The sequence below is a fragment of the Panicum virgatum genome, chromosome 9N, assembly GCF_016808335.1.
Source record: "Panicum virgatum strain AP13 chromosome 9N, P.virgatum_v5, whole genome shotgun sequence".
NCBI lineage: Eukaryota > Viridiplantae > Streptophyta > Magnoliopsida > Poales > Poaceae > Panicum > Panicum virgatum.
Window position 1 is genome coordinate 69,195,909 of NC_053153.1, and position 25,349 is coordinate 69,221,257.

The 25,349-nt window shown below is 45.2% G+C and overlaps 4 protein-coding genes across 5 annotated transcripts; all 4 read left to right on the top strand.

Moving 5' to 3' along the window:
- The first annotated feature begins 1,905 nt into the window (after nt 1–1,905).
- On the top strand, nt 1,906–2,871 carry LOC120691969 (zinc finger protein ZAT11-like). The gene has a single exon (XM_039975174.1). It carries the CDS (start codon nt 2,021–2,023, stop codon nt 2,591–2,593), a length of 573 nt encoding a protein of 190 aa, XP_039831108.1. The 5' UTR covers nt 1,906–2,020; the 3' UTR covers nt 2,594–2,871.
- Nucleotides 2,872–4,211: 1,340 nt separating this feature from the next.
- LOC120691968 lies at nt 4,212–5,290 on the top strand. Its single transcript, XM_039975172.1, has one exon. It carries the CDS (start codon nt 4,298–4,300, stop codon nt 5,042–5,044), a length of 747 nt encoding a protein of 248 aa, XP_039831106.1. The 5' UTR covers nt 4,212–4,297; the 3' UTR covers nt 5,045–5,290.
- Nucleotides 5,291–13,385: 8,095 nt separating this feature from the next.
- Nucleotides 13,386–16,052, top strand: LOC120692863. Its single transcript, XM_039976259.1, has 10 exons — nt 13,386–13,664; nt 14,087–14,197; nt 14,276–14,327; nt 14,444–14,550; nt 14,645–14,727; nt 14,822–14,983; nt 15,135–15,209; nt 15,342–15,407; nt 15,530–15,577; nt 15,703–16,052. The coding sequence occupies exons 2-10, from the start codon at nt 14,143–14,145 to the stop codon at nt 15,865–15,867; spliced, it is 813 nt and encodes a 270-aa protein (XP_039832193.1). The 5' UTR covers nt 13,386–13,664; nt 14,087–14,142; the 3' UTR covers nt 15,868–16,052.
- A 2,948-nt stretch (nt 16,053–19,000) lies between these two features.
- On the top strand, nt 19,001–23,471 carry LOC120691296 (arginine biosynthesis bifunctional protein ArgJ, chloroplastic). 2 transcript variants are annotated; one of them, XR_005682173.1, is made up of 16 exons: nt 19,001–19,446; nt 19,547–19,670; nt 19,940–20,013; nt 20,120–20,164; nt 20,284–20,334; nt 20,420–20,488; nt 20,612–20,670; nt 20,782–20,851; nt 20,948–21,028; nt 21,116–21,202; nt 21,546–21,668; nt 21,915–21,977; nt 22,141–22,218; nt 22,333–22,478; nt 22,608–22,670; nt 23,062–23,471. XR_005682173.1 is itself a non-coding variant. In XM_039974342.1 (16 exons), the coding sequence occupies exons 1-16, from the start codon at nt 19,276–19,278 to the stop codon at nt 23,142–23,144; spliced, it is 1,395 nt and encodes a 464-aa protein (XP_039830276.1). In that variant the 5' UTR covers nt 19,175–19,275; the 3' UTR covers nt 23,145–23,471. The 2 variants fall into 2 exon arrangements, 1 of the variants encoding a protein (XP_039830276.1); XM_039974342.1 differs by having other exon boundaries at nt 19,175–19,446; nt 22,600–22,670.
- Nucleotides 23,472–25,349: the final 1,878 nt, after the last annotated feature.

A 25,349-nucleotide genomic window follows, 5' to 3' on the forward strand; every position in this document is an offset into this window, starting at 1 on the left:
CGTGCGTATCCCACTCTCTACTACTGCTGTTGTCGCTGTCCACACGCCATATTCTAGCAGGACTGCTGTTGAAACTTGAAAGTCGTCTGAATCTTAAAGCCTGATCAATGGCTGCTCCGGATGCTGTTGCAGTCCAAGCACCGAATCTTCAGTCTTCAACCTTTATTATATCTCGTCGTACAGAAAATACGCGTATACGTGGTGTGAATAAGAACCGCGCAGCTATACATAATACTTGCTGTACGTACACAGCAAGTATTATCTATTGTCTGACCCCTAGTGGTAGCAGTGTTAGCAGTCTATTGTTCTTGCACAAGCAATGTCAACGGGTGAGATGTGACAATAAGCACTCTCCTTTTGCTTTAAAAACTGAAATAATAGAGTGCGGAAGTAGCTTATACTCCTTTTCTTTTGTTCTGACCATGTTGTTTCGATCGGAAGCGAAGTCGGTGAAGGTTCATTGCGGTTTTATTTGGAATTTATGGCGTGTCTTAATTATCAGTTGTCGAGCGTATGTATAAATGCCATAAATAGGGTGTCAATTAGTGACTCTTTGATGCACCTTTAACTATTTTTAGTTCAAAATTTTATAGTAGTTCTCCAAAATCAGATCTTATTTTGAAAAATTAGTATAAAATTTTAAACTAAAGAAAGTTGGAGGTGCACCTAAGGGTCAATTTGGAGGTGCACCTAAGAGTCACTAGGTCACTGATTTGCACCCCTAGCATAAACAATATATCCTTTTTCCCATTCCTTGTGTTCAGAGGATCGGAATTGCACCCCTTCCTTCGCCCGGCAAGTTGGCAACACGTACGCCGCTTGAATAGTGACTTCGTGCTGCACCAACTGCCAATGAATAATGGTGCAAACCACGTCGTGGAAGAACTGTATTTTGGCTAGGAAGAAAATGGAGCAGGAAACTTCTGATCGCAAGCATGTGTGTAGAATATGCAGATAGCTACTAGGACCGGTGCTTCGCAGTGCCATTATCGGAGAGACTTCAGACCATTTCAACGCCGAAAGACTTAAGGCATCTGATCGAGCTAGGTGGACCGAGGCGTGGTTAATTACAGATTTGAGGATTTAATCAAAGGAGATGCTTTACTTGCTACAGGCAGCAGAGATGTGATTAGCTGATAAAGCTAGGGTATAGAGCTACTACCTCCCAACTCGATCTCGCAACAATAACAGACAGCTGCATGAACCGGACTGAAGGAACACGAGGAGGGACCGAGGGAGCACCGCCTAGCTAACCCACCGCACCGAAAGCCAGCAGATAGCGTCAGACTGACCTTATATAGGAGGAGTTCAGAGTTCTCACTCTTCAGAGCTTCCATAGTCCCGGCGGGCCGGTAACTTGCCAAGGTTGCCAACGGCCAGTTAAACAAAGGCTACTAGCTAGTTGCTCAGCTGATGGAGCTCGAAAGATCATGAAAAGGACACTGGACACTACATTTGTCTCAGTAGATCGACGTAGACACTGGTAACTACGAAGGATCAGGTTGCGGTTCATTTGCCACCGTGGACACGGCCAGGTCAAGACAATCTCCTCGAACGGCTCTGACAATAACGCGACCAAAAACGGCTTGGCCGCGCCGCCACCGTCGCCGCCCCGCAACAGCCAACAGCTCGACTCTTAATTTCCTCCATCGAGCGCCGCGGCGTGTCGTCACCTTATAGACAACCAAAACTGACGAATAAAAGCTAGCTAAGCTAGATTGCCAAAGGGCAAATCTGACTAGATTTGTTTATGAGCTTCACAAGTCAAGCCATTAATAATTATGCTGCAAAGTCTCATCATGGCGCATGTACATGTAGAGACTTCTCTCTCAAGTCTCAAGATTGGCTACCTATAGCTTATGGCTTATAAATAGGCTCCAGCTTCCTCATCCTTTCCTCATTCAGAACGCTTCCGAGGGGGCAACCAATCGGCCTGATCATCCAGCTTCCGGTTCCCGATCCTTCGTCTCCGCTAGCTAGCTTAGATTTGCTGTTCGTTTGGCGATTCTTCGGTCAATCAATGGCGTACGGCAAGAGGTCGAGGCAGCAGGCCGAGGAGATGATCTGGCTGCCCGAGGGCGCCGACGTCGCGCGCTTCCTGCTGCTCTTCTCGGGCCACCACCAGCACCACGCGTCGCCGGACCCGGCCTCGGCGCCGGAGCGGGTGTTCGAGTGCAAGACCTGCAACCGGCAGTTCCCGTCCTTCCAGGCGCTCGGCGGGCACCGGGCCAGCCACAAGAAGCCCCGCCTGGCGGACGGCGTCGACGGCGGCGCCGCGGCCGAGCCACCCAAGCCCAAGGTGCACGGCTGCTCCATCTGCGGGCTCGAGTTCGCCATCGGCCAGGCGCTCGGCGGCCACATGCGCCGCCACCGGGCCGCCGATCAGGCGGACGGCGCCAGCAGCCCCGGCCTCGGGCTTGGCCTCAGCCTCGGCAGCGGGCTCGGGCCGGAAGACGTCGGCAGGAAGGCGGCGCCCGCTGTCGAGCTTGCGCTGGACCTGAACGCCGTGCCGGAGCTGGAGGAGGAGCCGGATCGCGCCAAGCTGGGGCTCCCCGTCGAATTCCCTGTAGCAGTAGTTGACTTCTTACGTTAAGAACGTGGAATACTGGAATAGACTGATCTTCACGGTTACATTTTTGAATTACACGATGATTTACACATTAAACCACCCCAGAGGTCAACCTTTGGAACATTAGAAAGTCCAGTATACATGTTTTTTTTCTCAGAAATGTATGAGGATATTTCTAGTGTTCAGGGGGAGGGGAGGCTCTCTCTATACACTTATACAGTATGCTTTGAATTTCTGCATATTTTATTTTTTTATTTATTCAGGGCTTCTATGTAATATACACACACGTCTGTTTTGTCTCACCATTTTCATCTAGTGACTATCTCGTTTTGGTTTTCCCACTTGCATGTAGTTCAATTATACTAATGGCACAACTTGGCGGCAAAATTTGAATGTCAAAAGACATTTTATTTCTAGTTTTAATCTTTGTTTCGAGAAGGAAAACACTCAATTTTCGGTGGAAGGAAATGAAAGATGGCTGAAGGGTAAGTTTGGTGTGGGCTAGAGGGTAGTTGGTGGCGACTAAGCATGCTAGAAATAGTACCACAATACTAGAGAGGTAGAAAATGCTAGCTAGAATTGTAGTGCCTATATATAGACCCAGCTGTTGGATTTTGTTCTTATGGATGGGAAAACGATTGTTGGAAACATGATTGATGCATATACATTTTTTTTGTGGGGGGTACGAGCTTTGGAATTATTAAGTTGCATGTACTGAACACTTCAACCTAAAAGTCTACTCCAGCAAATACCACCGGGGATCGGAACTTCATAAGGATACCCAAATAAAAGTCTCGTTTTCTGGAAGTGAACATTCAGGTTATCCGTTTTCACTCTCCGGCCCCTCTTACCTCAATTCAAGAAGGTCAGTGAAAATTACGGTGGAGAAAATGAAGATAAAATGTTAGCATCGCAATGGTAGCAAAAGGTGATCAGACCGGCAGCCATGCATGAAAAGTATACCAATCTAGAGTCCAACTTCTTTCTTCGTGACCTCAAGCGTGTTCTTTTTATCTTGCACGTGTTAATTTCCATAACGTCTTCATGTATGCAACAACATCAAGCGCAAAAATTGAATATTACCCTTCTCCCTATATGTACGGCTGGTGATGGCGGTAATAACTAATAAGGTTATTCCTGTAGCAGATCAGATCATTTCTTTGTCACCCTCTTATAAATTCCTTTTAGTTGTCTATTAATAATTGTCTCTAGATTTGAGTAGCACAGATAGAAAGGTCTATAAGACTGGAGAAATGATGAGAGAAAATTGGTAAAAGCCAGTTAATATGGATTTTACCTGGTCACGAGTTCCACAAGTACAACTGCATACAAATTTGTAAAAAAAACTTTTTTTGGAAGAAACAGTTTTTTATACCTCAACCCGCAGTACACACCAGGAAAGACTGGGGAAAAACGCTGGTGACAATGGTGAGTTGAGCAGCGCTCGAACTCGAACTCACGACCGGCAGCTCCAGAAGCGATGAAGCTTGGGTCCGTTCCGGCCCTTCCCGTTTGAAATGGGCCACGTATCCGTCAAAGAATTCAAGCCCAGCCCACACAAGAGGTAGCCCATGTGCAAACGCACCAAAGGAAAAAATATCTCATCGCCATCCGCACGCACCCAATATCTCAGTCCGCGTGGTCATCACCAGCCTGCCGTTCCGGCATCCGCAAGACCGCAACCAGCCCACGCAACCACCCCAAACCCAAAACCCTACCGCGCCGAACATGGCCTCGCCGCCGCCGTCTGCGCCGCTCCCCGCCTCCGCGGCCGCCGCCGCTGCGGCGGGCAACGGCCGCGCCACCTCCGCCTCGCCGGTGGACGCGCTTTTCCTCCAAAACCTCATGAGCCGCGTCCAGCTCCGCCCGCCCTTCCTCGACACCAACTCCTTCCTCACCCAGGACCTCGACGACTTCCTCCTCAACGAATTCGCCGCGCTCTCCGCCGCCGCTGGGGCGTCCGACGACGAGGAGGAGGAGGACGATGAGGACGACGGGCTCGCCGGCGGGGAGGCGAGGCGGCGGCGGATGCTGGCCAGGGAGGAGGCGAAGCTGGAGAAGGAAATCGTGCGGATGGTCCTGGCCGGGGAGGCCGAGGAGAAGCTCAAGCCCAACTCGGGCCAGTCCGTGGCCGCGGGCGACCACCACCTCTGCGTCGGCTTCCACGACGAGGCCGGCGGGGAGTACCGCGTCTGGGAGTGGCACGGCCACGTCATGCTCTTCGACGACGAGGACGGGTACTCTGCAGAGTACATCTACGGCAACCACTTCGAGCCGCTCGCCGCCGCCACGGCCAGGGCCAAGAAGAGGGAGAAGGAGAAGAGGGAGAAGGACCTGAGCATGGGGCTTCGGGATTTGGTCGTGAGCAACGACGACGGTGGCAATGGCAATCGATCCAAGGAAAACGGTAGCAGCGGAGGGCCAAGGGTAGTGCGCAGGAATGTTGTCAATTCCCCCTCAGCGCCTGCTAGGTAATGCCTTTCTGGGGCTACCTTATGTCAATCTGAGTGGCTTGTCGAGAGCAATGCGTCAATCCAAGTGACAGAAGCAAATAAAGATTTGTTGATCTTTTTTTTCTCGTTAATGGCTGTTTAAGCCGTCTCTTGTGTTCAGATGAGAAATCATCTAGATTTTGCTTCTGTTATGATACATACAATTTACCGATTGGGATACACATATGACATATGCTGTTTGTTGAGTTAAATGTAGCTCTTTTTCCTAGCTCAGGCATCGATATGCTAGGCATTTGTTTTCAGTACCCTGCAGCCTTTGTTTACATAAATCAGCCTGCTATCTGGGTAGCTTTTAAGTGTTTTGGATCTTTAAGATGGCTTAGATGTCTACATTCTAGTGTGTTTGAAACTGAATGTCCTCTTCTGTCGCCATAGCTTATGCCAACCATGAACACATCCAACACGTGTGGAATATTTCTCAACCATTATTGCCTCTACTATTTAGCCTTTAGATAATCAAATTGCATATAATTGCATAGGTGATTTCTGCAGAAAGCACAATAGGTTTATGCTTTTGTTACCTCAACCGATAAAAACTGGGTGCTCTTTTGTTCTTCTTCAAAGATTATGATTAATTTCATTGAGTTGTCATTGCTGATCGATGTTATCACTCTGAATCAATTGGTCAAGCCAATCAGAACTGTGTATTTCGGTAATCATTTTACTGCGGAAAGGTTGATGACCAAGGGCTATTTTTCTAACTTAGATTTCCATAATGCTTTTCAAAATTTGTTGTCAGAAGGACCACATGAACTGTTCATAATTCATCCCTTTTGTGTAACTTCGATAGCCTTTGATAGTTATCAATTCACTTAATCAACTATGAACCTGTTTTTTCCCCAAGATGATCAGGAGTATGTATGTTCTAGAGGGCTGTGTATTCATCTATGAATGGACAAGCTATTATGCAGTGCTACAAATGTTTGCATTAACACGAGTTACATCAAATAATATTAATAAACTTCAGAAACTTTTGTTGAAAACATTTCTGAGGAGCATCATACTCTTACATGGTATTAGCATCTAACACTGTATGCTTACATTGTTAACTCTCGCAAATATTTGATTATTTGTATGCTAGCATGATAAAGAAAATTGCTTTGGCATAACACCTGCAAATGATTCTTCCAGACTATACACAGGTGCTGGTAAGTCCATGCTGATTACAGAGGTGCTGACATTTCTGGTAAATAGATCATAAGATGTTTTACAATACCCTTGACTAAGACATCTGAACTGCTTAATCATATGAACATTCAGTTTTGTTTGCAGAGTAAAAGCCACAAACAAAGGTCCCTTGCTTAAAGTCAAAGGTTTTTTGCAGCTATTGCAATATCACATCAAAAACCAAGATTGCTACAAATTAGGAGCCTGATTGATTGGGTACCAAAATCAAAATCTGCCCAGCCAAAATTTATTTGGCACTTGTTTGGTTGGAATCCAAAAATAGCCCACTTAACCAAGTCTTGTTCTAAAATTGCCAAGCTTTTGGTAAAAATGTTTTGGCATGCCACATTTTGGCATGGCAAATTTTGGTATCCGACTAAACAGGCCCTAGATGCCCAATCTTATACACCATCTTTATCCTTTTTCCCCCTATATTGAGTTTGTTGTCTTATTTCTTCCAGAACTTGTGTTTGCTACCATATCGCTTAACTTGTAGTTTTGAGCTCTTTCGTCTAGGTTTAGATGTGTTGATTTATGCTTTCTTTTGGCAGAAGCTAAGTTGGTATTACTTCAAATAGATTCAACTTGTACAATTTGTATAGAAGCATACAAACAGTTATGGTCTGCAGTGACCTTTGGTTCTGTACCTCTATTTTACTTGTGGAACTTGGGCACACTGGATTGCATTTTCAACCTCCATGTGAGCTTAACTTGTAGTTTTGAGCCTCTTTCATCTAGGTTTAGATGTGTTGATTTATGGTTTCTTTTGGAAGAAGTTAAGTTGATTTTACTTTAAATAGATGCAACTTGTACAATTTGTATAGAAGCATACAAACAATTATGGTCTGCAGTGACCTTTGGTTCGGTACCTCTATTTTACTTGTGGAACTTGGGCACGCTGGATTGCATTTTCAACCTCCATGTGAGGCTAAATGAACTAGCTTGCACGGTTAGCCATAGCATGGCTGTCTTCTATTCTGCATCCCTTTGAGCTGTCATATGCTTGCTAGCATTTGACCTTTCTTTTATTAGCTACTAAACAGGTGAGTTATGATACGCATAGATTTCAGATGTTGTTAGTCTGCTTCCATAAGCTGATAAGCATGTGGGGGCTAGACGGCTAGTGGAAGGCAAGATGAAGGCCCTGTTGCATCAGAGCATGACCAAGTGTGCCCCTGTTGAATTGAGTATTGCTTTACCTGCCACATAGATGATTCTTGATTCTTCTAGTAGACTAGTAGCATCCAAATGTAAGCTTTCTGGGCAGAAGATCCATGATTCGAATCATGTCATCGGCTTTCATTTTTGCCCTTTTCTGCTCACACCTTATCTGCACAAACTGGAGTTATGCACGATAGTTTAAGCCTGAAACGGTTGATACAATAGTAGTTCTGGTCAATGTTGGTCATACATGTTGTGTCATGTAGTAGCTCCTCTCTGACCGCTTGCAAGTCTGCAAGCGCAACCAACCCCATTGCTGTGCTGGTCTCAAGAAAACTATTGCGGCTGCAACAGCATTCTCTTGTCCTGTAATGAATCGGCCCTTGTGATGACCAACACACCGGGTCATAGTTGTCCTTGCTTGCATTCTTTATCTCTTGCTGCTGGCTGGTACTGCCATGACTTTGTGAAACGAAAAACAGTTGAGGCCCTGTTGAGATCTTTACCCGTAAATTCCGTAAACGCAAAAAAAACATCACATCGAATATTTTGACACATGCATGGATTACTAAATGAAGTCTATTTACAAAACTTTTTTGCATGGATGGGCTGTAAATCACGAGACGAATCTAATGAGCCTACTTAAGCTATGATTTGCAACAGTGGTGCTACAGTAACCATCCGCTAATTATGTATTAATCATGAATTAATTAGCATCATTAAATTCGTCTCGCGATTTACAACCCATCTGTGCAAAAAAAATTTATAAATAGACTTCATTTAGTACTTCAAATTAGCAAAGTTCCATCGCAAATTTTTTTTTGCGTTGGAACTAAACACGGCCTGATTCTTGGTCTGCAGGTGAGAGAAGAGGCAGAGGCTCTGACTTGTTTTACTACTGATCATCATTATCAGCAGTAGCAGCAACTATTCCAGTGACAGCCAAGACGGCAGGCACGGCTGAAGACAAGTTCTGCCGCGCAAAGCTGCCCGCAGGAAGCATCTAATAAACCAGAAGGCGATGGTCATATGAAACAAATATCTTTGCCGTATTGGAGAGGGTTAGGCCTCTTTAGTCCTGTAATCTTTTTTTTGTGTGCCGTATGTATCGAAATGGCAGGTACCTTTTATTTTTCCCCCTTTGGTTCCATTTTAAACTTGGGTCTCGCCTCAAAATTTTCAACTTGCGTCTATTTCGAGAGGTTACAGTTACATGTCAATTGGTCACCAAGAAGGCAAGAACCTTTCTTCCCAAGCTGGTGTTTTGTTCAGGCTTCAGAGCAGCGTGATATCTTGGTGCACGCCATTTGACCTTGCGAACTCCGAATCGAGTGAGAATCCGGACGAGGAAAGGCATCTGATGATCCAGCCATGCCGAATTCAGAATCGGCTCGAGACAAGGGAGATCCACATCTGGCAATCCTGTCGAGTTCTGAACAGTACGCGGCTGTTCGAGCTCGCCTAACTCGCATTTCTGGCTGGTTACGGCCGACAATCGCAGCCCGGCGTGCTGTATTTGTAACAGCCCTATGCTAATTAATAAATTAAACATGTCATCATGTGCATCAGTAAGTAGTAAACATAATTAGCTCGTACTTAAGAAAAGAATTAAATCTTAGGCTAGTCCACTGCTTTTGGTAGTGGCGGACAGTCCGCCCCTATACGGCGGACAGTCCGCAACATGCCACGCGGCCGACCACGGTCAACCTCGAACACATCGACTTCACTGCCACATCATCCCATCCGCGGACAGTCCGCGCCACACTCGCAGACGGTCCGCTAGTGCATCCCCGATGTGTGTCATGCGCGTAGAGTCTTGGCGCCACATCCCACCCCCGGCCCCACTCGTCAGTCCGGGCTCTCCATCTCCCCAGCACTGTTCGCCTAAACAGCTGTTTAGTCCGTTTAAACAACGTTTAAATGCTAAACCCGTTTTGTTTAGACCCTAAACGGTGAATTAAATGGTTGGACTGTTTAAACCCGTTTAAACCGTTAAAATCCGTCTAAATTGTCTAAACAGAGTCGAGTTAATCATAATTAAATGAGCTAAATGATTATTTAATTTATAATTTAGTCAATAGGAGGATTAATACTACCACAATCAATAGCAAACCAAATAACACCGTAAGTATATGAAATGTTGTGGGATTTAGATTTCTTCCAAAAAAATTATTTGGCAGAATAATTACTTTTACATGTGTAAATATGTAGACTTTCTAGCATCTTTGATATTTACGTACATAAATATGCATATTTTAATGTTACTATGCCAAAACGTTTAGGCCGTTTAACTCCATTTAAACACTGTTTAAACGACCTAAACACTAAATAAAGGGTGACCGACTGTTTACCGTTTAACATTTAGGAAAACATTGCTCCCCAGCACCCCTCTGCTCACTCTCTCTCCCTCCCACTCTACCCCAAAACCTTCTCTCTCTAGCCCAGCCATGGAGAAGCTCCCCTTCCTCCTTCCTTGCCATTGAAGCTCTACCTCGCCGGAGCATCGCCAGAGGACGCCAGGGGGCGACGCCGGCAAGCTGCACCGTCCGATCTCCTCTTCTTCCTTGGGGAGGAGCTTCCGCAATAAGCTTCTTCTTCTACTCCATCTCCTCCCTCAAGCTCCAAGCAAGGAAGACGACTCCGAGCTTCCCCAAACCCTCCCCGTCGCCTTGGAGCCCTCGCTGGTGTTCTACTCGACGCCGGTGAGTGTTCCCCCTCTCCGATCCATCCTCATTGCCCTAGGATTTGGAGCCAAGAACGCACCTAGAGCACAAACCACCATTGATGATCTAGAGCTTCAAAACCCTAATGCATGTGAATTTTAGTTGCCAAAGTAAATTCCCTAGGCTCCCAGAAATCTCTAGGAACAAACCCCACCTCAAACCGTGGCTGGAATCGCCGGTGGCAAACTTGCCGGTGAGCCTCGGCCGTGTCGCGGACGGTCCGCGATTTAGTCAGATAGCATGTTTTCACCCCAACACAGTCCGCGACTGACCGGCGGACGGTCCGCTACTCGGTCCGCCGTTCAGACCGGACAGTCCGCTTCCTTAACCCGGACGGTCTGCCCCTACCTGTTCAGCACCCTTGCACTCATTCGTGAACAACCCACCCATGTATCTTAGGTCCGGCCTCTATACCTTAGTTTGGCTTTATTAATACATGCCTCATCATGTCTTCTACACATCATTGCATACATTCATGACATATTCATTTATCAAGCATCATTTGCATTCGTGTAGAGACTGTGACGCCGGAGCAAGAGGAGGGTGAGCCGGAGCCCGTGGGAGACGACGCTTCTTTTGAGACTCAAGGCAGGCACCTAAGCATACTTTCATCCTATATTTGGATCAATGAAGTTATATATGTGTCTTGTTTGTGCATGAGTTATTATGTTTATATATCAATGTTTGCTTAGAACCTAATTGATGCATTCCCAATCTTGCTTAGGATAATCCCTCTTAGCTGAGTATGTTTGTTTAGGAGTCACGGATTAAATGCTTAGCCATGCTTAGCTCCGGTAGAAGACAAGCGGTGGCAAGGCACCACCACTCGCGAGTTATAGGATGTTTGAATAATTCTACACTCCTAGATGATGATGAATAAAATATGAACAACTATGAATTGTGATTCGGACTTGAGCAAGAATGGTAGGGCCATGATGGAACGGAGTCTAAATGGTTAGTCTTGCTTGAGTTGGTTAAGGACCGTCTCTTTGGTCGCCGGTCTCCTTAGCACCTTTTTAGTACAAACCACATGCTTGATAATGGGAAGGCAAGCCAATTAGCATGAGTCACACCTTGTCTTGATCGGATTCGGTGCGGGTCGTGATGGAGTGTGATCAACGGTTTCGGTGCACTTGTCCTTCCCGACCGTTCGCTCATAGTCGGTTGTGTTTGTGTGAACGGTTGAGGTATAATTCAACCCTTATCCTTGGCCGTGGATATGGGCGCTGGGCTTAGCCTCGTGTGTGTAAAGTTGTACCCCCTGCAGGGTCTTTAATCTATTGCAATAGTCGCGCTCTCGGACAGTGAGCACGCTCTTTGAGGTTCGCACCATTGTAAAGTTTCGTGATGAGTCCATGGAAGATTGATCTCGAGTTGTATATGATCACTTTACTTATGCAATCGTATTGATGTATGACTTAGAGATTATAGATGCTTGTATTTTGCTTATCACAACTTGATCAAAAGTAGATGTCTTTTTGCAAAACAAATTAAATGCCATGACCTAATCTTGCTACTAACCAAATTTATTCTCCTTGAGGTCGGGATATAATTATCCATGTTGGATAAGTCCTGCAAGTACCATTTGTACTCATGGTGCTATCGTTAAGTTGATGTAGGTGATGCACAGCCGGAGGCCGTGTTCGGCTACTTCTACCCCGCGGACGGAGGTGCGGGTGAGGAGTAAAGGGCCGGTGACTTAAGAAGGGCACTATCGCATATAGTGTTAACCTTCTATTTTGCGTTATGTATGGAGTGCTTATGTCGTAGACTTTCCACTGCAAACTCAGAAAGACTTGATGTGATGTAACTTGAACTTCTGTTGTAATATAACTTGTGCGTTGGACGTGCCTATGTGATGGTATTATTGTTGTGCTAGTAGAATGTGTTTAAATCCTGAGCGGTGCTTACGACACATTCCAAAGATTACCAGGATTAGTCCTCTTTAATTGAGTTAATCAATAGAAGATGATTCGATTAGACGGGATCAACTTGGGCTGGTTCCTCACATATTTAGCAGCAGGAATCCCCTCCCGGCTCGCGCTCGCCAAGGACACTTCCTGCCCGCAACTGCAAAGGCGAGCCAGTTTTGCTCGCTCGCGTCGCGTGCGCTCCGAGACAGGACGCCACGGACCTTCCACTCCACGCGATCTGATGCATCATCCCTGCTGACTTCTCTCCTCTCCTCGGCCGACCGGGGGTGGAGCTCTTGTACCGGACCCAAGCAGGCCGCAAAGGCGTCGAAACTCGGCCTGCAAGGGGTCCGGTTCGATCCCTTCCTGGACTCGCTCCGCCCCTTAAATCAGGTAACGGATCAAAGCGGATCGCCCCTAAATAAAAAAGGTGCAATTGAGTCCGTGAGCCATTGACCCTGGGGTGACCCGAACCGCCCCTGCTGTTCTCATCGATATGTCCCATCACCTAGCCAATACACAGCTGCCTACCGTCGCCGAGGCAACAGCTAGCTATGACGAGTGGTGCACTTGTGCAAGTGGGTCGCCCCCGGCTACCCGCGGATTTGACGGGGCAGCTGTACCTAAGGGGCGGTTCGACCCTGAACCTCCTTGGACACCGGAGGAGCGGAGGATTCATGTTCAGGGGCGCTCCGAGCCGCACCGTTTGCAGGCTGAGGCGTCGTGACGTTTCAGGAAACAAAGGCGCGGCCGGACGGACCGACGAGAGCTCGATCGAACAGGGAAAACAAGCGTCGTTGATGCGACGCGGCCCTTAAACAAGTGGCCGGCCTCAGCGGCGTGCTTGGTCGTCGGCGTTCGGTCCATCAACCAACTTGTTAACACAAACCAAAGCTTTTGTCTACTACTACTACCACCATACAAAAATTGATCCTTGCAAGGATAAGGACTCGGACACGGGTCAACCGGGTCCAAATCTATGTCGTGACACTCGTCGCCACGGCAACGAAGAGGGGAGACTAGGAGACAAGAACCTAGGCCGTGGCCACCTTCCAGCACAGGAGAAGCTACCAAATGCCCCGGCAGTCGGCTAGTAGTCGATAGAATACTGCTCATTGCGATCGCGATTAGCGAACGGGTTTGTGATGGGCCTATCACCTGCTAATCATATCATCATCATGTGAGGAGTCAAAGGGGTAAAGAAGAAAGGAGGTCGACAGGGAGAAAGAAATTAGGCTGAAACGGCCGTGAACGTCAATCATTTAATTACTAATCTAATTTATGAGAACAGTATTAATGGGGGCTAAACCCCCCTGACTTCTCCCTCCGTCGCAAAGCATCTTCCCTTCCCGTTTGGCTTCTCCCGGCGTGCTCGTCTTCTCTAACTCTAGTTGGCAGCGGCGTCTGCGAGTGGAAACGGCAGGAGACGATCGAGGGGAGGGAGCCCAAGCGAGCCACGCATTCATCGCTGCTCATCATTACAGAAGCCGCACGTACTAGTACTAGCACGCTGCTGCTACTAGTATTTAACCGCCGTACGGGCTCACTACTTCTTCCCCGATCCTCTTCTTCGCTCGTCTGCTGCATTTCGCTTCCGGCCGCCTACCTGCCTGAACATGTAAGTAACAAGGGTGCCGATGGGTCTTGTGGTTTCAGACTTTCAGTGTTCTACCTTCTTCTCTTGTTTACTGAAGGCGCTCCTGCAGGTCGATGCTAGAGGAAATTCAGACAGCGACACAGGGCATGAACTTTTGCTTGCTTTCTTCTTGTTCCTGTTGCTGCTGTTCTTTTTGAGCGTGTGGTTTTTGAGTCGTCGTCGTCTTGTGGTTTTCTGCCTGGCTGCTAAAAAACTGGGGATGGTGTGTGTTGCTTCCTTGAATTGTTCTTCGGTCTTAATTAAAAGACTCTCTTGCTATTGGATTTACCACGTCTTTGTGAGATCAAAGCTTTAATCTTGATCTTTGTCTTGTTCTTGCCCTCGCAGCTTGGATTCCTTGCTCTGATCATAACCCTCCCTCCCGGCCGTCTGCTTGTTTTCAGGAGGTGAAGACCTTCGTTCGCGTTGGTGGCGATCACGGTTGGACCGATCAGACACAATGTGGAACTGCTCAGCGCCGCACCCATTCCTGCTGCCGTACGGCGACGACTACGGTACGCTCTGCCATCCTACCATCTCTCTCGCGTTTCTCCTGGAATGAATGTAGTGATCGTGGTTTTTCTTCGATGCAGTCAGGTGCGAAGGCTCAAGTTCACCGGCAGGAGCTGTGGGTCTGGACAGGATGTGAGTTCCATGCATGTTCATGCACTAGTTTCATTCCGGAAGTGGTATTCCTTGACATTTCATCGTGTCTCTTCCTGGCATTTCTTCGTAACTGAATTTGTTGTTGCACCGAGCAGACTACCAGCGGAGTATGATTTATGCCATTCTCTGAATTTGTCACCGTCACTGCACGGCCTTCAGACGCCAACGCTGTTTGCTATGAACGGTTCAGAGAACTATCTGGGTACCTTTCTTTTTCCTTGTGTATTCCATCAACGTCTGATATGGGAAAACCACATTCTTTTTCACCCGTTAAAATCTCGTTGATCATGGACTAGGGATAGGAGCGAATCCGATCTACAGCGGCGAGACCCGGCCTGTGTTTTCGCAGTTCAGCTGCACCCAGCCAACTGCTGCTGCTGTAATTTTCTCTTCATCTCTTCCAATTTGTAATCTTAGTAACATCATGCTAATGGTTCTGAAACTTACGTATTGGACATGTCTGTTTCTGTCAGCACTTGGTGAGATGGACGGCAGCGGGGGAGACGATGACCGGTGACGGCAGCCGTCTCAGAGGATCGAAAAGGCTCAAGACAACGACGGCAGCAGCAACAGCACAAGATCCACACCACGGCCTGCGTTGCAATGTGAAGCCAACAAGAAATCAGTCTATGAAGGTAAGCAAGGTTGTGCGTGTTGTTTTCTACGCGAAACGCAAATAGGATCGTCAGTGAGCAGTGAATTTCGATGCCTGCCTGGTCATGAACATCAATGCTATCTGAATGTGCTGGACTGTTCTGATTTTTTTTTTTCGGTTACCGCAAACAGGCGCCATGTAAGAGGAGCCAGAAGCTCGGGGACAAGATCACGGCGCTTCAGCAGCTAGTCTCCCCGTATGGCAAGGTAAGCACCAGCCACCGGCAGTTCTTGTACCTGCCCATGCATGTTTACGCTGGGTTATTTCTGCTTCCCACTGCATGCCGATCTGAATGCGTTTGTGTCTCTGAAACCTGAACCTGATCTCCCCGGTTGCAGACGGATACCGCGTCGGTGCTCCGCGAGGCAGCCACCTGCATCAAGCACCTTCACGAGCAGATCCAGGTGAGCAGATGCTACATCAACTTCTTCCTGATGTATGGTCATGCGTCACCTGGACATGACCGGTAACAGATTTGCAGCATCTGTCTGCTTTTTTTTTTCACCCCCTCTTTTTTTTCCAGCAGATTCTGACCGCCTCCTACCCTGCAATTAGCTCACCACCGTCAGAGCAGGTACCTTGTTCTGGGAACGAACGATGCAATCATGCATAAAGCGATTGACTTTGACTTAATTAGTGTTCACAATCACACGTAGGAGTAGGGTTTGTAACTTAAAGGTTAAATTCTGTGGCTGGCAGGGCACCGGCGAGGAAGAAGGCCCGACGGATCTGCGCCGGCGAGGCCTGTGCCTGGCGCCGCTGTCCCCGGACGTCGTGCAGCTTGTGGTGTCGGCCGAGGCGGCGCTCCGCCACCGCGACACGGCCGATACGGAGGATCGCTGGCGCAGGCTCGCCATTCTGTAACCGGTTGGCAGTTGCTAGTTGCTACCTTCGTCACTCGTCAGGCCCTTAAGTGACCGCGCTAGAACTTGATTTTACTGGCAAAATAAAAAATGTACCTAGTTTGATTATAAATCAGAGCTTAGGCCAGATTACAATGCAGTGGGAAATTGGGAATCCATCACGAACTGAACTGCCATATACTTATTGAAATCGGGTGCTTAGTCGGTTCAAAAGAAAGTTAACAAATGCTTAGGCAGGTACGAGGTCTTACTCGCAGAAAAAAAAGGTACGAGGTCTTGCGTCGGGAGTACACGCAGAGGTCAAATGGCAACGATGCCATGCGTCGGCCTGCAAGGGGTCCGGTTCGATCCCTTCCTGGACTCGCTCCGCCCCTTAAATCAGATAACGGATCAAAGCGGATCGCCCCTAAATAAAAGAGGTGCAATTGAGTCCGTGAGCCATTGACCCTGGGGTGACCCGAACCGCCCCTGCTGTTCTCATCGATATGTCCCATCACCTAGCCAATACACATCTGCCTACCGTCGCCGAGGCAGCAGCTAGCCATGACGAGTGGTGCACTTGTGCAGGTGGGTCGCCCCCCGGCTACCCGCGGATTTGACGAGGCAGCTGTACCTAAGGGGCGGTTCGACCCTGAACCTCCTTGGACACCGGAGGAGCGGAGGATTCATGTTCAGGGGCGCTCCGAGCCGCACCGTTTGCAGGCTGAGCCATGCGTAACTCAGTGGTGAAAATTTTGTCGGGATGAAGATGATTGGTGGAAGGCTTCATGCGAGGCAAATAAAAACAGGTGCATGTCTCCTGCTGCTGAAACAAATGCTAAACTACTAGTAGCAGGCGATACAGTGCGCAGTCGGCATCCAGGTACAGTCTAAGAAATTGAGGCAGGTGTTGATGCGTTCCTTTCTGTTTTTTCATGTAGTTGCGCATCAACATGAGATAAAACAATCAGAGGCATGAGCCCAGACCTCGAGTAAGGATTGGCGCACGTCAGTGGCCGGCATCTTTCCCTTTCGTTCTGTATATTTGGGGACTCGACGCGTGCTGATATCATTTTCACATGCTCATAGGCTGAGATTTTATTTTGAGATCAAAATAACATTTTCTCATGCTCATAGGCTGAGATTTTATTTTGAGATCAAAATAACAATCACAGCTTCTTTTATTTTTGGGATTCATCCTGTGACCATCTCCTGGGTCTGTTAGTGATCTCTTCCCTTTATGTATATAGGACTAAAAGGGAAAATTTCTAAATTCAATTTCGTTTAGACATCAAGTCTTGCAGGAGTTGCCAATGTTTACTTTCTTTTTGAGGGGGTCTACGGCAGGCAAGAAACCAGCCTGAATATTTGCATTAATATGAAAAGTTGTATATATTTGAATTTAGTGTAAGGGGAGGAATGAGTTACATCAATACTAGAACTCCACGGATATAAATCAGTTTTTTATCAACATTGTGGGACCTATGAGACAAAAGCTCAGCTTTTTATCAACATTGCGGGACCTATGAAACAAAAGCTGGATGTTGGCTGAAATGGCAGGTAGCACAACTGTCGGCTGAACAAATTCTCTGTTGAAAACCATTGTGTTAAGTCTTTCCAGATGTTTCAGAGAATCGTCGTGATGATTGTGGATTGGACCTTGATGCCTTGATGGAGTTGTTGTCTAAGGCAGGGAGCTGCCAAAGGTCAGATGATCCGGGCAAGAGGAATTAACGTTTACTAACCTACTTGCGGGAAGTGGCAAAAGGTTAAATGACTACATATCGCTAACATATTTTTCACAAATAGATCAATTCAAGCCAAGCAAAAGGAAAGGGCAAGTCAGCATGTTAGTTAGCCCATCAATAGACCGTTTGTTTGGATGGGCTTAACCGGCTGGCTGAAGCTGCTGCTGGAGTGCTAGCCAAACTAACACCACGCAGCGCCAGCCAAAGCAATCCAGCCCAGCTCCAGCCTCTTCCACCCAGCCGAACAGGGCAAAAGATGTATAAGTTGTTTTGGGCACAAAAATATATATTTCAATCAAAAATAGAAATTGTAAGTAAATTCTAAGTAATAAATTTTGGTCAAAAATAGAAATTATTATAGAATAAAAATATTCTAAGTGAAAAATAAGATGCCCTTGTAGAAATTGTTCAGAGAATGAAAAAAATTGATCAAAAATAAAAATTATTGCTAAACAAGAAAAAATGTTCCAAGTCAATATAAATAATTAAAATATTGATATTGGATCTTATTGCTTCAAATTAATTTCTAAGAAAGTTTAGGCCTAGAAAGTTTGCATCCACTTGCCCATTGCCACACAACCCAAGTATTTTTCTCGACGTCTCTAGCCAATATTAAGTTGTGGAATAGTGGCTTTTGAAAAGAGTTATGAATATTATATGATATGTCGGGTGTCATGTTATCTCCAAGGGCAAGTGTGAAAACACAATCAAGACTTTCATGAGCATGAGAGCAGACAATGGGAGAGTAGGATTGTAATATTGTAATTTTGAAATACCTTATTTATACTTTGAACTCATCATGATCCTGTTTATGTTAATTTTAATCTTATTTTTTGAATTTATCTATGCTGGTATATGAGAGCTTTGGTACATTTGGGGAAGATGAGAACCGGCACACTCCATACCAAGAAAGATCCACCACTGCAAGCGGATGCAGTGACTAGCATGTGGGCCTGTAAACCGTTTTAGACCTTGTTTAGATCCAAAACGCAAAATGCAAAATTTTTGTAAATCGCTTGCATGATGTACTAAATGTAGTCAAAAAATAAATTGCATTACACAAATGGAATGTAAATCGCGAGATGAATCTAATGAGCCTAATTACGGCGTGATTAGACACTAAATTGCTACAGTAATGCTACGGTAAACACGCTCTAATGATGAATCAATTAGGCTCATTAGATTCGTCTTGTAGTTTACAGACGAGATCTGTAATTAGTTTAGTGATTAGTTTACATTAAATACTTTAAATATTGAATATTCTCTTCTAAAAATGTAAAGTGATCTAAACACACCCTTAGAGCATGTTGGATGATCCATTAACGTCTTTCAGCATTTTAGCCAACTGACCCGTTACTAACAATCGTTCGTTTGACCGGGTTCCCACACACCCGAAAACAACACGAGTCTACGGCCCATGACCATGAGGCCGAAGACCCACCTGCCGCACAGCCAGGCCGCCGCCGCAGCCACCACCAACCCCGCGGCGGCCGGCCTCGCCCGATAAGACGCCGGCCCGCCTCCCGCCTCCCCCTCCCCTTCCGCTCCCACCTGCCCCCGCGGCGGCCGGCCTCGCCCGATAAGACGCCGGCCCGCCTCCCGCCTCCGGCCTCCCCCTCCCCTTCCGCTCCCACCTGCCCCCGCGTGCCACGGCCCACGACCAGCCACCTCCTGCCGCAGCGATGCCGCCCCCGTCCCTCTTGCTCCTCCACTCCCGCGCCCCGCTTCAGCCCCGCCCATTCCGGATGAACTCCCGGGGAGCTCCGAGCAGGGTAGTCGTCTGCTCCGCCGCGTCCGCCGAGGGGTTCATCTCCGCGGCTCCGATCCTTCTCCCAGAGGGTCCCTGGAAGCAGGTGACTGACGAAATGGCAAGGGTCGCAGGCGCGGGCATCGACGGGAGGGCTTTGGTTGGGCTTAAGACTGAGCCTGGTTGCTTGTTGGTGTGAAATGCAGGTAGAAGGTGGCGTTACTGCCGCGAAGGGGTTCAAGGCGGCGGGCATCTACGGTGGGCTGCGCGCCAAGGGCGAGAAGCCCGACTTGGCATTGGTCGCCTGCGACGTCGACGCCACCGTAGCAGGTACGTGCGCGACTCTTTATGAACTCCTCCTTTCACTAGTATGGCAGAGGTGGGAAGATGTTCTCGTAGTTTCTGAATGCCAGTTTGCTGCTTTGGTGCGCTAGGTGTCTATGTTCATTATCGATTTGGACGCAATGAACAATTAGATATGCTGTCGTTTCTGATGTTACAGCTTACAGGGTGCATTGGCTTCCGATTTTACTTGTTATGCCTTTATATGATTGGTTAGTTGTTAGCTAGGCTTAACTCTTATGCTGAACTCCTTTCAGGAGCTTTTACTACAAACGTAGTTGCTGCCGCACCTGTTTTGTATTGTAAGAACGTCCTCAATACATCGAAAACAGTAAGTTAATGCTTCCTTCTCATCTGCCTTTGAACAGAACTTCCTCAAACAATTTGGGTTAATCACTTATTGGTTTATTATCTTTATGCAACACTTTGTTCTATAGGGTCGTGCTGTGTTAATTAATGCTGGACAAGCAAATGCTGCAACTGTAAGTGTTAATAAGAACCATATCGGTCCTACTCGTCAGCATCTGTTATGAAATCTATATGGTAACTCAATACTTGGTGCCTGATATTGACTTATTTTCTCTAAATGGTTGCCTGTCAGGGTGATCTTGGCTATCAGGATGCAGTTGATAGTGCACATGCTGTTGCCAAGGCAAGGGCCTGCCCTTTTAGCTGTCTATTCACAATGAAAGTCATTTGACTGCTATATATGTTTGACCACGTAACTTCTTCTGCAGCTTCTCAATGTGAGCACAGATGACATACTGATTCAGTCTACTGGTGTCATTGGTCAAAGAATAAAGAAGGTACACGATGATATGTCCAGTATGCAGTGATTGATCAGCTACTTGTTTCCCAGTAGCATATTGGCTTTAGTATGACATTATATAGTACAGTGCCTGTCTGATATATGTCCTTTGGTACTGCAGGAGGCACTTCTAAATTCACTGCCTAGACTTGTGGGTTCACTGTCTTCTTCAGTTCAGGGGTAACTAACATTCAGTTATGAGTAGCATTATAGCCCAAGCCTTTAAAGTTTAAAATTTTGTGGTAATCATAAACACTTACTGTCACTAACCTAATATACCTTCTTCATTAGCGCGAATTCTGCTGCTGTGGCCATTACAACTACAGACCTTGTTAGCAAGAGCATTGCTGTCCAGACTGAGGTTTTATTCTCTCGGTTTGCTTGTAATGTTTTTCCCTTGGATTTTTATTGTGCTATGATCAGATTTTTATTGCCATCAATTCGTGTTGAGAACTAGATTGGAGGAGTGGCTATCAGAATAGGAGGAATGGCTAAAGGTTCTGGAATGATTCACCCAAACATGGCAACTATGCTCGGTGTATGTTCCCATCTTCCGTTGCTCCCTCTCCCTTCCTCTATGAAGGCATGTAGCAATCTTAATAGGCATTTTTTTCTTCTATTATAGGTTTTAACCACTGATGCTCAAGTCAGCAGTGATGTCTGGAGAGAAATGGTCCGAACCTCAGTTAGTAGAAGTTTCAACCAAATTACTGTGAGTCTCCACTCTTTGAATAATGTATTGATGATTTGTAAACAATCAAACGCCAATTGCTTCTAATTTCTAAAGAAGGACTACTGTATGGCAAATGTGCACATGAAAATCCCAGATGGTTAAGGGTGGGGGGACGCTACGATTTGTTCGTCATACTGTTCATATACCACCACTCTGATACATCACTATTTTGAAGAATTAATATTGCAATAGGTAGTGTGCATATTCATTAAAGTAGCAGTTTTTTTTCCTTGCAATAATATTTTACTTTTTTTGCAAATGTGATAATCTAATCAACAGAAGACACAGAAATCAATAATCATTTTGTGCCTTAATCCTGAAGGTGGATGGTGATACAAGTACCAATGACTGTGTTATTGCTATGGCAAGTGGGTTATCTGGTTTATCTGGAATTCTCAGTCTTGACAGCACTGAGGCCCAACAGTTCCAAGCATGCCTAGATGCAGTAAGTGCTTCCCAGTGTTCATTATTATTTCCATGTCTGTCAGTAAGTTCTTATGTTCAGATGTACTTTAATGTGGTGCAATCATATTTCATAAGTCAGTTGTTTTCCTTCTAATTTGCATGTGAATGGACCAATGTAGACTTTATATTGTTCTCAGTAACACATTTCTGCATCCTAGTTTTCCCCCATTTGCAGCATATTATATACCTGTTAATGGGAAGATGCTGAATTATTCCTTTCATGTAGGTAATGCAAGGTCTTGCGAAATCCATTGCATGGGATGGTGAGGGTGCAACGTGCTTAATTGAGGTAAATAACAGCTTGTTATTATGAACATGATAACTGGGTTTCTTAGCTTTAATAAACAATTTGGCTTATCCTAGAAGAGAAAACTGCAGTGCACACTATATAGGTCCTTTCTTAATTTCCCTGGAATACAATGTAATGTTCTAATGTGCCTTTTCCAATGCAGGTTACTGTAAGTGGTGCGAACAATGAGGCAGAAGCTGCTAAAATTGCTCGTTCAGTAGCATCTTCTTCTCTGGTTAAAGTACGTTAATGTTTTTTATGGCAATTTTTGCAATTCACTTTGTACATCAGCTGTAGCAGTCTTCTTTTTATTCATCGCTAAAGAAGGCCAGAATGATTACATTATTTATGTCAGGCCGCTGTGTTTGGAAGAGATCCGAATTGGGGACGTATTGCTTGCTCAGTTGGCTATTCAGGCATTCAGTTTGATGCAAATCGACTTGATATTTCTCTGGGAGCTATTCCACTAATGAAAAATGGTCAACCACTACCCTTTGACAGGTTAAAGTTAGATTGCATAGTAAATCCACATTTTATCATTTCAGTCACTGTAAATAGATTAGGATTGCAAACAAGTTCTTTACCTCTGGCTGTTAGGATCTAATGCCTACTCATATTTTAGATCTGCAGCTAGCAAGTATCTCAAAGATGCTGGAGATGTCCATGGTACAGTGAACATTGATATATCAGTTGGTAAGCCTTCAGCTTCTTCATTGCAAATTCTTATCGATTACTATTTATTTATGGTTGCATCTATCCAAAACATATGGTTCATAACCAGGCCCTCTGCATCCAATATAGATTTGCTGTTGTGGAATTTGATTACAGTGCCATCTCTTTTATATTCATTGGTATTCTGGATGTCCTTTACTGCAATGCTACGAGTCACCAGAGTGGCCAGGCAGACGAAGCTGGTGTTATATGAATTAAACAAATGCTTTAAAAACTTGGATCCGTGTTTCAAAAACTGATGTCTTATTTAACTCTTCGTTTTTCTACCAGACAAGTTGATGCTCCGTCTCTACTCATACTTTACAAAATTACTATATTGTCATTATCAATCTGTTGATTGTTTTATTGACAGGAAGTGGAGGAGGAAATGGAAAGGCATGGGGCTGTGATCTGAGCTACAAATACGTTGAAATAAATGCTGAATATACAACGTGAGATATATTCACTTTGAAGAAAAATGTCTTCACTGGTTGGAACGATGAATCTTTCGGTGCAACCACCATCTGGAGAATGTATATCGTGTTGCAACAGCCAGCCTTTTCTTACCAAGATGTTGCACGTGTACTGTTCTTTCACGCGAGATCAATTTAAACCAATGCCTTGTAAGTGTAATAATGCGATGAATAATGGTGGGCACAGTAACTGTGATGACACCACCTTGTTCGGTTCTGAATCTTTGATGACGATATGGGAAAGTATAGGTCTGACAAACAAAAATCTGAAATCTGGTATCCATGCGCATCGATGGTTCTACATGTCAAATCAAAATTTCACGTTTATTAGTTATTTGGACTGAAATGGTATTGATTCCACCAACCACCGTTGATCTCTAAATCGATTGGATCCCCGTAACCCAGTATGCAACTTTGTCATTTGGATTCTTCAAGGTTTGCCAGCTGGGAGTTCTCTAGTGTTTACATTTTATTCTTAAGACCCTTCCATTACATTCTGAATAGCTTACCAATAGAACGTGATGTTGATGTAACATTGAGAAGTGGTTTATCTAATGTAGAATGTGTTCGAAAACAAGCTATGTGACATGATACTATAAAATTATTATTTTATATGAATCTATGATACCATCTTTTATTTGGAAAAGCTAACATTTATACAATTTCATGAAGAATTAGATTATAGAGTAGAGTATGCTCGTGGTTCTAAAATCTAAACTTATCTTGTGTTAAAATTTGACAAGTTTGTGGGGCCTGTATGCTTGTCTTAAGATATTAGGAAAATAGGCGACACTAAATTACAAGTTTAACTATCACCAATATGTTTTAATCTACATTATAACTTATAAGCATGTCTATTGATAGGAAAAAAATATTGTTAAACTCATAACTTACATCCTTTCGCACAATGTTGCCTTTTGTAGCTATAAATGATATATGTAGAAAACAATAGCAAGAGTCTAATCCAAAAACTTTTATTCTGAACAAATTCGATGGTCTGCATTTGGGTAGCCACCCTAATAAATCTCAATTGCATGATATACTTCCTCCCTTTATTTTAGAGAGAATGAAAAAAAAACTACAAGCTATGTGCCTTCAGACCCCACTAGGGTATCCAATTCTAGCCCCTGCAATTTTAGTGTGTTTTATATTTATTCTCCTTTTAGGTATGGATGGCAATCGAATCCGCAGGTGTGAGTATCAGATTTCATCGGCGGTTATGGTTTCAATCGTCGGTGCTAAAAAAAAGTGGATTCATTCATTCTTACTTGTAGGGATGGTAATTCGATCCAGGGGTAGGCATGGTGGTGCCACACATGATGAGTGTGCCTGCGGGTGTAAAGTTCCATTGATAGGTGAGGTTTTACCCATTGAACATTTTTTATGGTGGGGTTTTCCACACTCACTAAACCAGATCTGTTGTCGTCCCTACTTGTAGGGGCCTCCAAGGCATACACCGCATTACACATTTCAGGATTATAAAGTTTATCAAGATTTAACATAGGAATATGTTGGTTGTAGGTTGTAGAATACAACTTTAGTGTTGTTGGATTCACCTTTGGAAACTTTTACATCGATTGTTGCCTTATGATCATGAACTATATCATGTCATGTGAGCATTATAGATCGTCCTAATGAAACCAATCCTTATGTTTTGAAGTGGAGGGTTCTCCTGCCAAGTTATCGCACCACTGTCCATTATTTGAAATAAATCTACATATTTCCTTAACTCAAGGGTTTTATAAAGACATTGAATTGTTCAAAACTGTCTAAATAAGTAAGTATTCCTTAGATGGTTTTGGGCATATATTTGCTAACTTAACATGCTAAGATGGACAAACTTGTCTACGCGGGATGCCACATACTTGCATATCGATGAATTTTATCTTAGTACTCTACTTCCTCTAGCTCTCTACATCTCTCCCTACTGCAAAATGATTTACATTATGGTAGACAGAGCAAATATGCTACCTTAATAATCGCAAACCATGTTAGAGCTCGATCAGGGAATTCTTTATTTGCATACAAGAAGAACACTTCCCTTATTTCTTCTCTCTGGCAAGGACGACCCATTGTGCCACTGCCAGACCGTCATCCATGTAATGCACCATACTAATAAAATCACCAAAATCACTGATAAAAATAGTAAGAGGGTCATTTAGATAGTTTTCTGTAGTTCAGGACACTA